Here is a 15,072-nt window from a genome sequence, read left to right as displayed (position 1 = left end):
ATAAATCATTGTTAAATTTTAATTAAGATCATTAATAATTAATGGTCTCTGAAAATCTGGTAACAAAAGTTGCTAAAGATTATATAAAATTTTAAATCCGCAAAATTACTTTCTTTTATACATATCTTTAAAATTCGTTCAAATTTTTTTTTATGGTTTTGAAATAATATATTGATTTGCTGTAAAATTTTACGAAAAAATAAATAAACAGTCAAAATCCACATAAATAATATAGGAATAAATTTCATACATAATACTTCTTGTTGATTTATTATTTACCGAAGTTTTTTTTTGTATTTTTGATCTGATATACTAAATAATTTTGTTAACAGAATTGAAATATAAATCTTTTTGGGCATACTGGGATGATAATATATCCATTAATAATTCTTATGTAATAAATTGGCTTGTTTTTTGCTTACTTGATATTACCATAAATATTTACAGGTGTTTTAATTTCCTGTTGTAATAGAGACATATATGCAAGCTCTCAAACACTGCAAGACACTAAAAAAAAAGATTCGAAATAGAGTAATCAACGGAAGATGTCAAATTCTGCGTATGAAAGTTGGCACATATCCCTGATGAGCTAACTAATTTTGCAAAAGGAATTTTTATTAATAAAAAGCCTTTTACATGTTAAAAATAGGAAATATGTAAAATCACAAAAATATAACATAAGATAATCAACTTATGTCTAGAGGATGTGTTTTGCTAGAAGTTTGTAACTATAGTATACTTTGGCACTAAAAATTCAGTTGAAAGGTTATTAATTAAAATCGTAAGAATTTAGATGCCTGTAACACCTTTTCGTAGGCTTTAATCATATTTATTATTATTTGAATATACAAAACTCCTAATTGTAATCATCAATTGAATAAAAATTAGAAGCACATTTATATATAAAATTATCCCATTAAATATAATTTCGATTCTTCATTCAGATGTGAAAACATTAATATCATCTAAAATTTATGCCCAATTATATTTTAGGTTAATAAACCTTAAAAGGTTTTTAAGTTGAAAATTCTATGACAATTTTTTGCTTTTTGGCCCTATAATCATTTTTGAAAATCTCATAAACAATACAAATAATCATTAAACTTTAGATGTTTTAACAATGAAAATTTTAATCTTTATGGGTTTGATACCTTAGTTTCATTCATTTTAAACATCAAATAGTTACTTTCCACCATAAATACTAGATTATTAATTGCCCTCTAAATATAAGAATTTTTCAATTCCAACATTCACTTATGTTTTAAATATATTTTAGCGATCCAAATTTGTTCAAGCAAAACTTTATATTTCTCTGCATAAAAAAAATTGCCGAATTCCTCTTTTGGTCACAACATCTACACAATCTTCCTCAGTGTATCTACTACTTTCAAGACTTAATTATTCAAGTGTATTTTGCAATGCCATTATTTGTTTTTTCGCAAGCTTTCAGATACTATTTATAAATCTATTATGAACTTATCTTGATTTTCGCCATTATAAGATACCATTTTTTGACATACGGTTTAATATATATCTTGCTTTATAAATTAGGGATAGTTAATTTTTAATTAAATCATATTTTCTTAGCTTCTATCTTTATAAATTATTGAGGTTTATGATCTTCAAAAATATAAAATGATAAGATGCTGATATATTTAATTTTGTCGAAATAAAAGTTGAACATATGCATCTGACGATATAAAGAAATAAGAGTCTAAAATTACTCAAATCATCGGTAAAATAACAATTGTAAAACTGTTTGAATAGATAGTTTATATATGTGTAAATAAGAAAATTTCGATAAAAGTAATCAAATTTCTTATATTTTTTTATTAAACAATAAGGAAAAGTTAAGAAAGTCCCCTAGCAGAATATAATACACAAATAAATAGCGGAAAACAGCCGAATATGCATCCAATGATGCACAATATAAATTTGAAAAACATCAGATCTTTTATTCATATGTATGTTTCAAATTTAATGCCCCATATTTGTGATTTTATTAAATAATACAGTTGATTTTATTTAATATTATTATAAAAGGATACAGTAAATACCAAAAAAAAAGAAATATAACTGAAAAATACCAAAAAAAAATATTACACAAAAGAACTTTACTTGATTCTTTTAGAATCAGTAATCTTCTAATCGAAAAGATGGTATTGTATAAAAGAGAAGACGCATAAATAATACAGTTTGAAACTTTTTGTACCATACAGATTCCGAGACACTAGAGAAAAAGCAGATAGAAAGTATGTGGTGAAAATAAATATAAAATCATTAAATTAAAAACCTTTTGCAGCCAAGAATAATGATATGGTTATTATTGTTAGATCGTCAAGATGGATATAATACGGCAACATTAAGCCATGTGAAGAAGGAAAATTCTGTTTTTTCAAGACAGAATTTTTTTAGGTGCGATATAAAAATGCCCACATTTTAACGAATCCATGAAAACAATCGACCACCTTGCAACGAAATTCGAGAAAATGTCCGGGCATGATTACACTTGAAGGTACAACGAAATATATAGATGTCTTCATTCCTCTTATCAAGACGATAAAACTATGAGAAAATAAAAAAGATCAGAACTCACTCAGTACAAGAGATTTGCGAAAACAAAAATATATAAAAAAAGGTTAATACTAGAATTATAACACATATTTTAATATATAAAATATACCTGCTATTTCTATACGATAAAAAAGAAAAATTATTACGTTGATTGAAATAGATAAAACTAGCTTTGACACCTTAACTGAAGTTGAGAATGAAAAATGTGGGAAGTATGACATCTTGGCATATGAACTTGGTTATGTTTCATATGTAAACTAATAATAACGTATGCAATGACTTGGGATGATTTGTTGAAAAAATTAATAAACAATTTGTCAAGAGGCTATAAATCCCGGACGAAGTAAGAGCATACATGCAAGCTCATACACTTCGTAAAACACTTGAATTTATCTCATTTGAGAAATGAAGAGTAGTGATTGAAGATAAACAGGGGAAGGTACCAAAAGATGCACTAAATAGTCGTGCAATATTCCCGATGAGCCGAATATGTCTAAATAGATAAATATATCTCAACACATAAATAAATGTAGAATAAAATCCAAAAATCATGATATTCAATACATGTGTATTTGTGAGTTGATTTAAATAAAATACGGAATCGGAATTAATCTAAAAAAGTTTAAGTACGATAATAAATATATTAAGGTAGTCGATTTTAGTGTAAAATCATGTATAACATAAATTTTTTCTTGATGATGTTATAAACTAAAGCAAAAAAGTTAGTATATTGATTTACGGAATCAGATTTCTCGCATATTTATAGATAGCATATACGGGGACAATTAAAATGAAATCCAACGAATTCATGCGAGATATATTTTTAAAATAGTAGAAAATCCATTTTCAAAGTCTCAGTTATAATTTGCTCTATTATAATCATGTATAAGTGCGTGAGGTACCAGTACAAATGTTAAGAATAGATATATAAAACAGTAACTTTCTAGTACTTTTCAATAATATGTAAAGGTGTTAACAAGATTCAATTGTGTTACAAAATAGATATGATAAATTCAAAATGATTAAATTATATTTAGATTCGGAAAAATATATTGAATTGAAAAACCAAAAAATAAATTGCAAATTCATAAAAACGCATATAGAATGTACTCAAGATATATTAAACTTTTGATAAAGGACAGAATAGCAATCTTAAGAATTCTAAAATTTCTTTTTTATGAACATAAAATCATTTAATAGTGCTAAAAGATTTGTTCTAATGTATTCGTTCTTTTTTGATTCTTTAAGACGAGCTTTTTATCACCCGCAAAAGAAAAAAATGCTAAGAGCAAAAAAGAAACTTGTGTGTTTAGTTTTAGCTATTTTTTCACTAGTGCAATAATAAAAAGATTACTTTCTTATAATCTAATATAATCAAGTACAAATATAAACATGCAACGAGGTTCTACGGTTAAAATTCGTAGTATCTAATTCAAAATTTGTTATATAAAACTACTATTGCAGTTAATATACTTTGTAATATAAAAAAATATGCTATTTTGCATTCAGTAACAGCAGTAAAAATTATTTCGGTCGTTTCAAAAAGATATTATACTATTTATCTGCTGTTGTATGTAAACTAACTTGAAATCAAAGAATAACTGATGTGAATTTCAATTAACTCTTACATGCGATAAACAGAGGGAAAATAGAAACAAAGTATTTATAGGAGTTACCATAAAGCTTCTAAATGAAGTAAATAAAAATCTAATCAGGCACATTTTATTTTATCAATCAATAATGACTTCGTATGAACTGGCATCTTTTAGCGCAATAAAATGCTTTATAAATGCCTGTTTTATCGTAATTTAGTTCGTGTTATTTAAAAATAGAAGGTAAATAATATATTATATTTTTGATGATTTACAATGCCATATTTTAATAATTATAATAAAAGTTATAATTGTATATTCATTACCATTATTAAAACATTTTGTTTTAAATTTGACTTATATATATTTCTAAAATGAAAATATAAACGTATATTATTTTTATTAAAAATCTTTTCTTTTTATATGATGTTCAATTTTTACTAATATTCGGATTTTTTATGGCATGTAATTTTTCAGTTATATAATTATAATCTCTACCGCCCAAGTTTATACCCTTTCTCATTATTTCGTCACTTTCTTTATTTTTATTCGACCTGTAAGAATTTGTTTACATTAATTTAAGAGAAATTACACTTTTTACAAGCTCTGTATATCAATATAAATTGAAATCTATATAAAATTGTTTTCTGACCTTGTTTAAAGCTTTTTTAAATTGTAATCAATGAAATATGCAACACCTTAACATAGGATTTATTTATATAATTACATCAAGTAATTTATTTTTCATTTATTTGCTGTAATAATTTTCAAATATTAGCATGCTGATAAAAAAATATTTCTCTTCTAAACTGATGGTTTCTAATATACAGACACTACAAGAATTATTCATAAAGTTCCGCAAAGTCAAAACCATTTTAAAATTCAATCACATTTTAGGTTGGCCCAATATTTTTTTCATACGATTTTTGGCAGATTAGGCATTTACAAATTTCATATACTTTCACGAATGATATTCGATCGCCATTTTTTTGAGAAGATCAGGAATAGGTTACACTAAGATATTTTTTCTATTTTTTTAATTATAATTTCAGGCTTAGAACATACTATATGCGTTTCTGAAATGCTTTATCACATTTGTAAACTTTTTAATATTTTTTTGTCGATATATATATTAATTGAAAGCTTGACATCTTTATGAATGCACGGAGTACTATTGTATAGATCATTCGAATTATTTTTTGTTATATTAAGTCGTATTAGTGCATCATTTGCATAATAGTGCTCCTTTACTAAGCTTTAACAAGAACATTTATTACAGTCTGATATTTTTTAAAAAATTGATTTTATTTTACTAGCGTGAAAAATATGTTTTTTATGTTCGCATACATCACTTGTTTGATATATGCAAATTTTTATAAGCAAAATAGTGCTTTTTAAAAAGTATCTAAACTTAGAAAAATACATATTTGTCATTTTTATATGAATTTATAAATTCTGCAGAACTTTTTTTAAGAATGCAGGCGCAAATAGCAGGCAAATAAAAATTATTATCATAATTATTTTTTGACAATTTCAAAACAAAAAATCATCTAATGTTATAAAGAACTTAAAGTTAAGCGATCTAAAACATGAAAATTAATGACAAAACATTTTAATATCATAAAAGAATTAAAAAAACGCTTTTAAATAAGTTAGTAAGACTAAAAAATTGTTTTTGTTATATAATTAGATAGGGGAACATTTAAAGACAATAAAATATTCGTAATCTGCATTTTTAAAAATTATTTTAATATTGTTTCTGTTTAATCTAAGAGTTTTATCCTATATTTATAATTTATATATAATTTTACAATTATTATCTTTTTAGGAAGCCATATTATAATTATTAAGCATATTTTATTATTAGATGGACCCTTGCATTAGATACTATGAATTTACTTTAGCTAGTTGGATTTATTTAGATGAAACATGTTTTACAAAGCTTTATGATCATAAAGAGGACCAAAACTGTCACTCTTTGTTGCAGGCATAATATCCTACCAATAAAAATTCACACCCTAAGATATCCATGCCAAACGGCGTAAGTTATAATAAAATACGAGTCATTTTTTTTGCGCCATACCTCTAGAATCCTATTTATTCCTAGCTTGTAAATATTGTTATGGTTTAAAATTAGAGTTTCAATAGACCGCCTAAATGCGGTATTTATCATTTGAGTAGATTCATACAGAATGGTGCTGCGTTTTGGTTGAGGCTTAGGCCACATACTACAATGCCATTTACAAGGACCCACACTCTTTTCCCTAAATCCATAAAAATGATTTTAATTTACCCCTGTAAAATGAAATGCGAACAAAGTAATGACTTTGAGACCTATAAAGCAAACTAATAAATGATAAAAAGCCTATAACATAAAAACATTAAAAAAGAGCTTCGATTTAGGTTCCATAAAAATTATGTTCACATAACCTTCCGATAGAAAAAAAACAAAAATACTAGACGAAATATTAAGAAATAAAATTTTTGATGGCGAAGATCTTTTTGCTAAAATAAAATGCAGATCATATATAAACTGCACTTCTATGATGTTTATGCAAATTTCTTTAAGATTTGTGTTTCATTAAGATTTAAATTCAGATACTATTGATAGGAAAAAAATCAATTATAGTCTAAATTTAAATAGAAAAAATAAATGGGTAACTAGTATGTATGTAAGAACTAATGCATTCGACCTGTTTAACCACACTTAAGTTCTAATTCTGCTCTTTTAAGTAGAAAGAAGCATCAGTTTAATCTGAAAGACCATATTTTACAATAATATTTATAAGAAGCTAGCAAATACAGTATAGAAGGAGTAAAGTTATCTGGCGGTGATGCAAAGACGATATAACATATAGTAAATACATGATAAGTTCTACGATTATAGGATACGAATTAAAAACGATAGAATATTATAAATATATAAAATGTTATTCTAAAATTAAGAGAATATAAAAAAAATAAGAGCGTGATTCATAACAGAAATGAGAAAACATGATTTTATAAATATAAGTTCCAAATTTGATATAAGACTCGAATAGTCGACATTTAAAATATTGAATCTAAGAATCCTGTTGAATACTTTGACAACGTGGCGATAAGAACAAAACAGTTGTAAGCAGCAAAAAAAAACTTAAAACAGATTAACACTAAAAATCAAATTTTTGTCAAATTGCTAGTGAGCTTACAGATTTTTAAGCCTTAAAGACAATATAATATTATGTGTGAAAACTTCTAATCTATATATTAGAAGCATAGAAATATATATGACAAAGTTTCTTTTATATATAATTTTGAAAAAATTTCTTAAAATCGAATTTTTACATATATCTTTTATTTAATAATTTTGTTATAAATTTTGACTGTTCATATCGATTATATTGAATTTGTATACCTATCATTCATTGCATATCCAAAATATTATCGCTTTTATAAACAGTGGAATAGAAAAAAAAAATATAAAACAACTAGATTGCCATAAGAAAAAATTGAGTATCTATTTTTCAAATGCATGAAAATTCATATATAAGACAGACAACGCATATACAATTCTAAAACAAAATCAATATTGATATTAAACTGTAGCGTAGTGTTGAGGTGTAAATAATAGCATCGTAAAACATGATAAAATTCAATATATAGAGTGTAAGCTGTTATAAATTACTTCCATCTAAAAATATTGAAAAAAAATTGCTTTGTTTTTTTTTCTTTATATAGCGCCTTTTCATAAATATCTTTAATGTCGATTTTCTTGTGCTTTTTTTGCTGATTTTGAACTAAAAGCGGTTAGTATAATACAAATATGCATTTTCATTTCATCATAGGATGTTTACTTTATAATCTTGTGCATATGAACACATTTTGATGATATATATTAACTTATATTGGTAAATATGTTTATACGTGTTTTAGATATAAATATGAATCTTTTTGGTGGCAGAGGTAGACACATATTTTGCAAATATATAAAATATATGAATGTTCTCAATGAATCTAATACATGATTCTTTTTTTTTATAATGTTATAGATCTTCTTCTTAAAAGCCAGATACAAAACATAGAAACACCTAAATTGCACTTTTTAGCTTTTTTTTTGTACTTTTATTATTGTAATAAAATATAAAACATAAATTTTCGGCGAGATCTATCTTGGAACCTTTTTACTATTTATATTAATAAAAATTTCGTGTCAAAATCTAATCTAAATAAAGATTTCATCAGAAGATATTTTAGCGAGCACAATTTTATATTCGGTATACTAGAAAAGCAGTGATCTACCAGAACCAAAGCCCATATTGGATTTTTCCCGTGACATTATACCATATAATAGCCAATAAATATTAAATGATATAGAAATTATAGATACTTACCTCTTTAAACGTGTTTGTATATGTAAAGATAAATTTACACTGCGTTATGTGAATTGTTTCTTTCTCCTAAAATTTAATGTATAAACCCACTGATAGATCTTATCAGAGATACAGAAATAATTCTTAGAAATTATATTGCATATAAACCTAAATTGTATATTTACACTATACATAGGAAATATTTTTTGATCGAGTAATTAATTAAACATAATAACCATTTTTTTGAACCAAATGGAATCTTTGAAAAAAATTGTGAAAAGACAGATTAAAATATTTTTATGAAATCTGTCATGTCGGGCACTAGGTCTAAACTATATATTGATATTAAAATTACGAGGCTTTGATGTTTGACATATTGATCAAAAATAATTATACAAATGTTGGGCACATATTTAAAGCTATTGTTAGAGCATTCTAGAATGTTTTTTTTTTAAATTAATCATAAGAAATATATTCCCCTATGTAAGAGTGTTACAATAAATTAGTTTTTCTTTACTACGGGGTAAAACTTATTTTGGATCAAATAAAATTTTAAACTATTACACATATTACAAAAAAAGTCAAACTAAACACATTATAATTATGTATGATAGCCTGAAGTAAAATAATATACGTATGTCATTCTTTAAATTCATATTATTCAATATGGGTATACTAAAAATAAAATAATGCATGTTTATACACTTTTTATATTAATATTATATATAAAGGTAATTTATGCATCAAGATTTTGTAGATCTGTAGTATTTAAAAAATATATAAAAGACGTCATAAATTTTGAAAAAAAAACAGTAAAATTTAACTGATCATCTTATGTGATATTTCCTCTGGAAAAAGCATTAACTAAATTTATATTATCGCTGCAACTAAAAAAAAAAAAAAAAACGCAGTCGTATTTTAATCTATTTATCATTAGTATAATTTTATTTGATAAATGCGCAATCTAGGAATAACGAAGGCATAAAAAGTGCGTGCAAAGATATATATTTTATTGATTGCGATATTTGAAGGGCATTCGAAAACTTCCACTTATGGAATATGGTTTTTTAATGAAATTCATTAGTATATAGATTAGCCTTATAATTAATATAAATAATTGATTAAAGCTTATAAATGTCTGAAATCAATAGATTTTTAGATTTTATTATACAAAGGACCAGCTTTAATAGTGAAACACGAAAAACTGTAGAAAAATCCCTAAATTTTAATACAACAAAATTAAAATAACACAATCTAGGATCAATCAGCCAAAATATATCTAAGAAAGCGTATGAACTTAACCGCATGAACTGTAACTCTCTTAAAAAAATTCAAAAGAAAATTGTAAATATAAAAACAGCACAATATATTTAAACCCAAATTTATTGATTAATCAATCTTAAAATACTAAGAAAAAGGAAATTCTATATTATAGAATATCTTTTTTAATTTTAATATATGTGAAAAGTAGATACAACCCATATATTTATTTTGATGCATGGGTAATTAAATAAAAGTGAAACAAGATATAATAGGATAAAAGTGTTTTAAAAAATATACCAACTAAAAAAACGAAAATATAAATGGCATTTAAGGTATTTTAAGATGCAAAGTTTAAACAAAGGTTAATTATATAACTAAAAGTTATATGATTATAATAATGTAAAAATAGAAGAAAAAAAATCAAACATTTCGGGGTAGTTTCTTATTTTATTACGAAAGAATTGTAAAACCATCTATAAAACTATAATAAAAAAACTGTTTATCCTAGTAATGTAACGCTTTCGCTATCAAATTTTTTTTTTGCAATAATAGTAAACTTTCTTAGTATATTTATTATTTTATAGCATAAAAAAATACATTTGTTCATTGTGCTTTATATGTGAATTAATATGAACTCTGGAATATATGCGTATATGGTTTGACTTTCCTGGTGTACTACAATAAAAATCGAACTTTATTGTTTTTTGAATAATGAACTATGAACTATGGAGAAAAAAATAAAATAAGTATATATAAATAAGTCTGACACAATAATTATGTATAAAAATTCCTGTATTCCAAATTAAAAAGAGTTTTGTAGTAATATAGATAGTGTTTTACACTTCCTTCACCCATAACAAAAATATACTTAGCGTTAAAAATTTAATCTATCGAAATTTGAAATTCGAAAAAAGTCGGAATTTTTATTCATAGTTTCGTAATTATAGAGAAAATATACATCAAAAAGATTATTTCTAATTTAAAAATTATATAAATTTTTTTTATTTATTTTTGATGAATTTGGAAATCATTATAAACAAATTTAAAGCTATACATGATATAATCTCAATTTTTTCACAAATATTATCTTTTTAACAATTCACTAAACTCGGTTTTAGTTACTGTAAATCTACGAGTGTAGTATAATTTTATTATACGGTTTATATTTATATACTTAAATAGGCAAGCAATCTTTAAGTGAAATATTTTTACATGCTATGTGAAAAAATTTCTAATGAATATTGATTATACGGTTTATAATTATGAATCAGATATTTTTAATCCCACATACGGCTTCATTTTACTTTTAATGCTAATCTATAGACAAAAATTGTAATTTTTAATAGTTATCGAAAAAATTGGTTTTTACACATTTATATTCTTGTGTATAATAGAATAATTATTTTCAACTGTTTTAAAAATGATTTCGACAGAATGATGGTTTTTAGAGTTTACACATTTTTCAAATAACTTAAGCTTCGAACTTTAGTTTAGATTTATATAAGTAAAAATTTGGTGTATTTATTTTAAATTTACTGAAAGAAGTATGAATAATATTTATTTTGTATCAAAGTGTCAAACTAATCTTAAAATTTGAGTAAATATAATTTCATTAATATGATTTTTTTAAATAGGGTTATTATTTTAAACATCACTTTAAAATAAAATTTAAACACACAATTATTAGATCAGAAAATAATATGATAAAATTACATAATTTAGATACAATATGAAAATGGCAATTATATTGTGGCATTATGAATCATCAAATATAAGGTAAATTATTCGTTAGATGTGATAAAAATATTATGTAGATAAACTACTATAGAAAACAACATCTATGCGTAAATCTAAAAAGATATTATAATTTTTTTTAGATGAATCAATCAATAAAAGAAAATTTAAAATCGGTTGGGTATATATATTTAGTCATTACTTGGGCACAATATTTGCACAATCGTGTTTAAGCAGTAAGTCTAATTTACTTTTATATTTTTTTAATGCTTTATGCGGAAATGCAAAAGAAGTATTTTTTTATTAAAATTAAAGTTAATGATTTGTACATAAAAATTACAACTATGTGCAAAATGTAAAATAAAAAATCTTTGAAAACCAAAACTATAAAAATTCTATGTACTAAACAATACAATTATATATTCAAAACCTAATTCATCTCGCATATGTAAACTTTAATAAAGAGTCTAAAATAAAATTTACAAAACAATGAAAAACATAATTTAGTTTACATGTTTGATATAGTGACATTTTTTTCGATTAGAGAATTCTCAATGTAATATTTGCATTGAGTATTTATTAGCAACTGCTATTTGCAGAAACCATGTAAATTTTATTTCAATTTTATGAAAATATTATAGATAATGATTTCTAATCGGTGATGTCTTTTAATTGGAACTTTAATGTAATATTTAAACACACTGATAATTGCATTCTATTATAAATTTGCTACAGAGAATCTTTTATGATTTCTGATTAAAATATAATTTCATATTTTTTTAATAGAATTAACCAATGATTTAATGTTCATACAATCAAAATTCAAATGTATCTCTTATATATACTTGAGCATACATACATTACAGTTGTATAACAGTAAAAATACGTGTTTCACGATAAAAATGTTTTCATGTCAGAATTAGTACTTAAAACACGTATTTATATGAGTAGAAATATTTTTCATGTTTAAGTCATGAACTCTATCGTATAAAATTATAATTCATATCTAAACGCGTCATTTCAATATAGAAACTTCACTTTCTATTTAATAGAAAACCAAAAAAACCTTTTGATACCGTTTTGTATATTTTCTTATACAACAAGAAAACAGATTAAGCATTCAAACTTCATAATATTCCGTGCGGGATTGAGTATTTGGTATGACAATTGTTATTACTTTGATACAATATATATAAAAATATAGAAGAAGAGTAACTCAAAGTAAGAAGAAGAAAAATTCAAATATACAAAATAGCGAAAAATTTATATTTTTTCTATCGATTTTTATTTTAGCGCTCGTACAAAGTCGATCTATGCTTTTATATATATTTATAATTTTTTCAACATAAGATATTGAACGAATATGTCTTTATATAGTTTATTCTTGTTCATACATTTGATTTTTATCAAAAAACTATTTTATAAATATTATTATTAAATATGTAATGATTATATTCTGCCACAAGTTTTCATCCCTTTTTATATATTTCAACATTTTTAATAAATTTTAAAATTTTGTTTTGATGGTACAAATTATTACTGTTTTATTTATGTAAGTCCCAAATTAAACCCCCAAATGAAGCATCAAAACCTAGAATAATACAATAAAATAGTGTCAGGTTTAAATTACTAGCACTTGAAATTTTTTTTATTGAAATAGATGTATTGAAGTCGTTTATAAATCGTACAAAAATTTTAAATTTAAAACGATCACAAGAAATAGGGCAATATTTTTAAAATGATTATATATTAGCTCATTTTATTTTATAGTCAAAATTAATAATTGTAAGTTATTATGCCGACAAAAATATTTAATGTCATATGTACCCTACAATGTTACAAAAATAAATTTTTCCGCGGTAAAAATGTGAAACTAAAACAGGTTATAATAAATACAATCAATGCCATCTGATATCAAGTTTAAGAAATTCTAATGATTAAAATGTTTTTTTTTACTTTTATCTTTTATTTTGTTTTTCACCAACCGTAGCTGTATTTTCAACCCTACGTTTTATTTTGGTGTTTAAATTGATTGCCTTAAATTTGAATTTTTTTATTTGACTTAAACCTTATCCATATTACCTTTTAGTGTTTTTTTTGCCTATTGATAGTTTAGTTTACTTTCTTTCTAAAAAATATTTTCTAGATAAAATTTTTTTTTCTCTTATGATTTTTATATATGCAGCGGCAGCTTCTGTATATCTTTGTAGTCTAAAAAGATTTATAATTCTTTTTGTTTAGTTAATAAAGGATTTTTGCATAAAGTGGCACCAGCCTGAGTGATTTGAGATTTCTCTTTAGGTGAAATTTTCCCCCTTATAATGTGTTTTAGTTGTACTACTGACGTCTCTTACGTAGTTTTTATTGCCTCTTCTTATATATCGGCGTCAACAATCGCCTTTTTATATATTGATTGATAGACCTGTATAATTTGTTCGAATTTAAAGATTTATATTGATTTCTAACAGCCTCTCTTTTGCTTTTGTGGTCATGCTCTAAGCAATTCAAATTCATATGACATAATATTATTGCAAAATTATATAAGCCATATTAACTCTTTCGTATTTAATAATGCTACCATAATGAAAAAGAACACTATATGCTTTTATTTATTCCCAGATCCACCAATCCCATGGGCTTTTTGCTTTTTCTTCTATTCGGGGGTTTTGTTCTAGTAACTTTTTTGGTTCATCTACTTTAGTTGCATTGGAAGCTTTCATTTCATCTTGTAATCGAACTATTTGCTCTTGTGCTTTTTCGAGTTCCTCTTCTTTAGTTCCCTTGAAATCTATCATTTCTTTTTCTAATCGACCTATTTGTTCTTGTGCTTTTTTTAGTTCCTCTTCTTGAATACCCTTGATAGCTGTCATTTCTTTTTCTAATCGACCTATCAGTTCTTGTGCCTTTATATATTCCTCTTCTTTAGTTCCCTTGGAAGCTTTCATTTCATCTTGTAATCGAACAATTTGTTCTTGTGCTTTTTTTAGTTCCTCTTCTTGAATACCCTTGGAAGCTGTCATTTCTTTTTCTAATCGACCTATCAGTTCTTGTGCCTTTATATATTCCTCTTCTTTAGTTCCCTTGGAAGCTTTCATTTCATCTTGTAATCGAACAATTTGTTCTTGTGCTTTTTTTAGTTCCTCTTTTTGAATACCCTTGGAAGCTGTCATTTCTTTTTCTAATCGACCTATCAGTTCTTGTGCCTTTATATATTCCTCTTCTTTAATTCCCTTGGAAGCTGTCATTTCTTTTTCTAATCGAACAATTTGTTCTTGTGCTTTTTTTAGTTCCTCTTCTTGAATACCCTTGGAAGCTGTCATTTCATCTTGTAATCGAACTATTTGCTCTTGTGCTTTTTCGAGTTCCTCTTCTTTAGTTCCCTTGAAATCTATCATTTCTTTTTCTAATCGACCTATCAGTTCTTGTGCCTTTATATATTCCTCTTCTTTAGTTCCCTTGGAAGCTTTCATTTCATCTTGTAATCGAACAATTTGTTCTTGTGCTTTTTTTAGTTCCTCTTCTTGAATACCCTTGGAAGCTTTCATTTCATCTTGTAACCG

The 15,072-nt window shown here is 24.7% G+C and overlaps 1 protein-coding gene across 1 annotated transcript; it reads right to left on the bottom strand.

Annotated features, from left to right (window-relative positions):
• Positions 1-275: 275 nt before the first annotated feature.
• LOC147066649 (uncharacterized) lies at positions 276-14,682 on the bottom strand. Its single transcript, XM_085955103.1, has 3 exons — positions 14,517-14,682; positions 5,270-5,317; positions 276-304 (listed from the first exon to the last, which is right to left on the bottom strand). Exons 1-3 carry the CDS (start codon positions 14,680-14,682, stop codon positions 276-278), a joined length of 243 nt encoding a protein of 80 aa, XP_085811229.1.
• Positions 14,683-15,072: the final 390 nt, after the last annotated feature.

This window comes from Rhyacophila brunnea, unplaced genomic scaffold, assembly GCF_057557595.1.
Source record: "Rhyacophila brunnea isolate RB1 unplaced genomic scaffold, BYU_Rbru_1.0 scaffold_43, whole genome shotgun sequence".
NCBI lineage: Eukaryota > Metazoa > Arthropoda > Insecta > Trichoptera > Rhyacophilidae > Rhyacophila > Rhyacophila brunnea.
This window is presented reverse-complemented; position numbering and strand designations above follow the sequence as displayed.

Excerpts from the sequence above, each read along its gene's own strand:
- LOC147066649 (XM_085955103.1), bottom strand. The coding sequence starts at position 14,682 with ATGACAGCTTCCAAGGGTATTCAAAAAGAGGAACTAAAAAAAGCACAA. Across the intron at positions 5,318-14,516 it reads AGAAATGACAGCTTCCAAGG|ATGTCAAGCTTTCAATTAAT; the intron begins GTATTCAAGAAG and ends GCATTCATAAAG. Across the intron at positions 305-5,269 it reads CGACAAAAAAATATTAAAAA|ATCAAAAATACAAAAAAAAA; the intron begins GTTTACAAATGT and ends TTAGTATATCAG.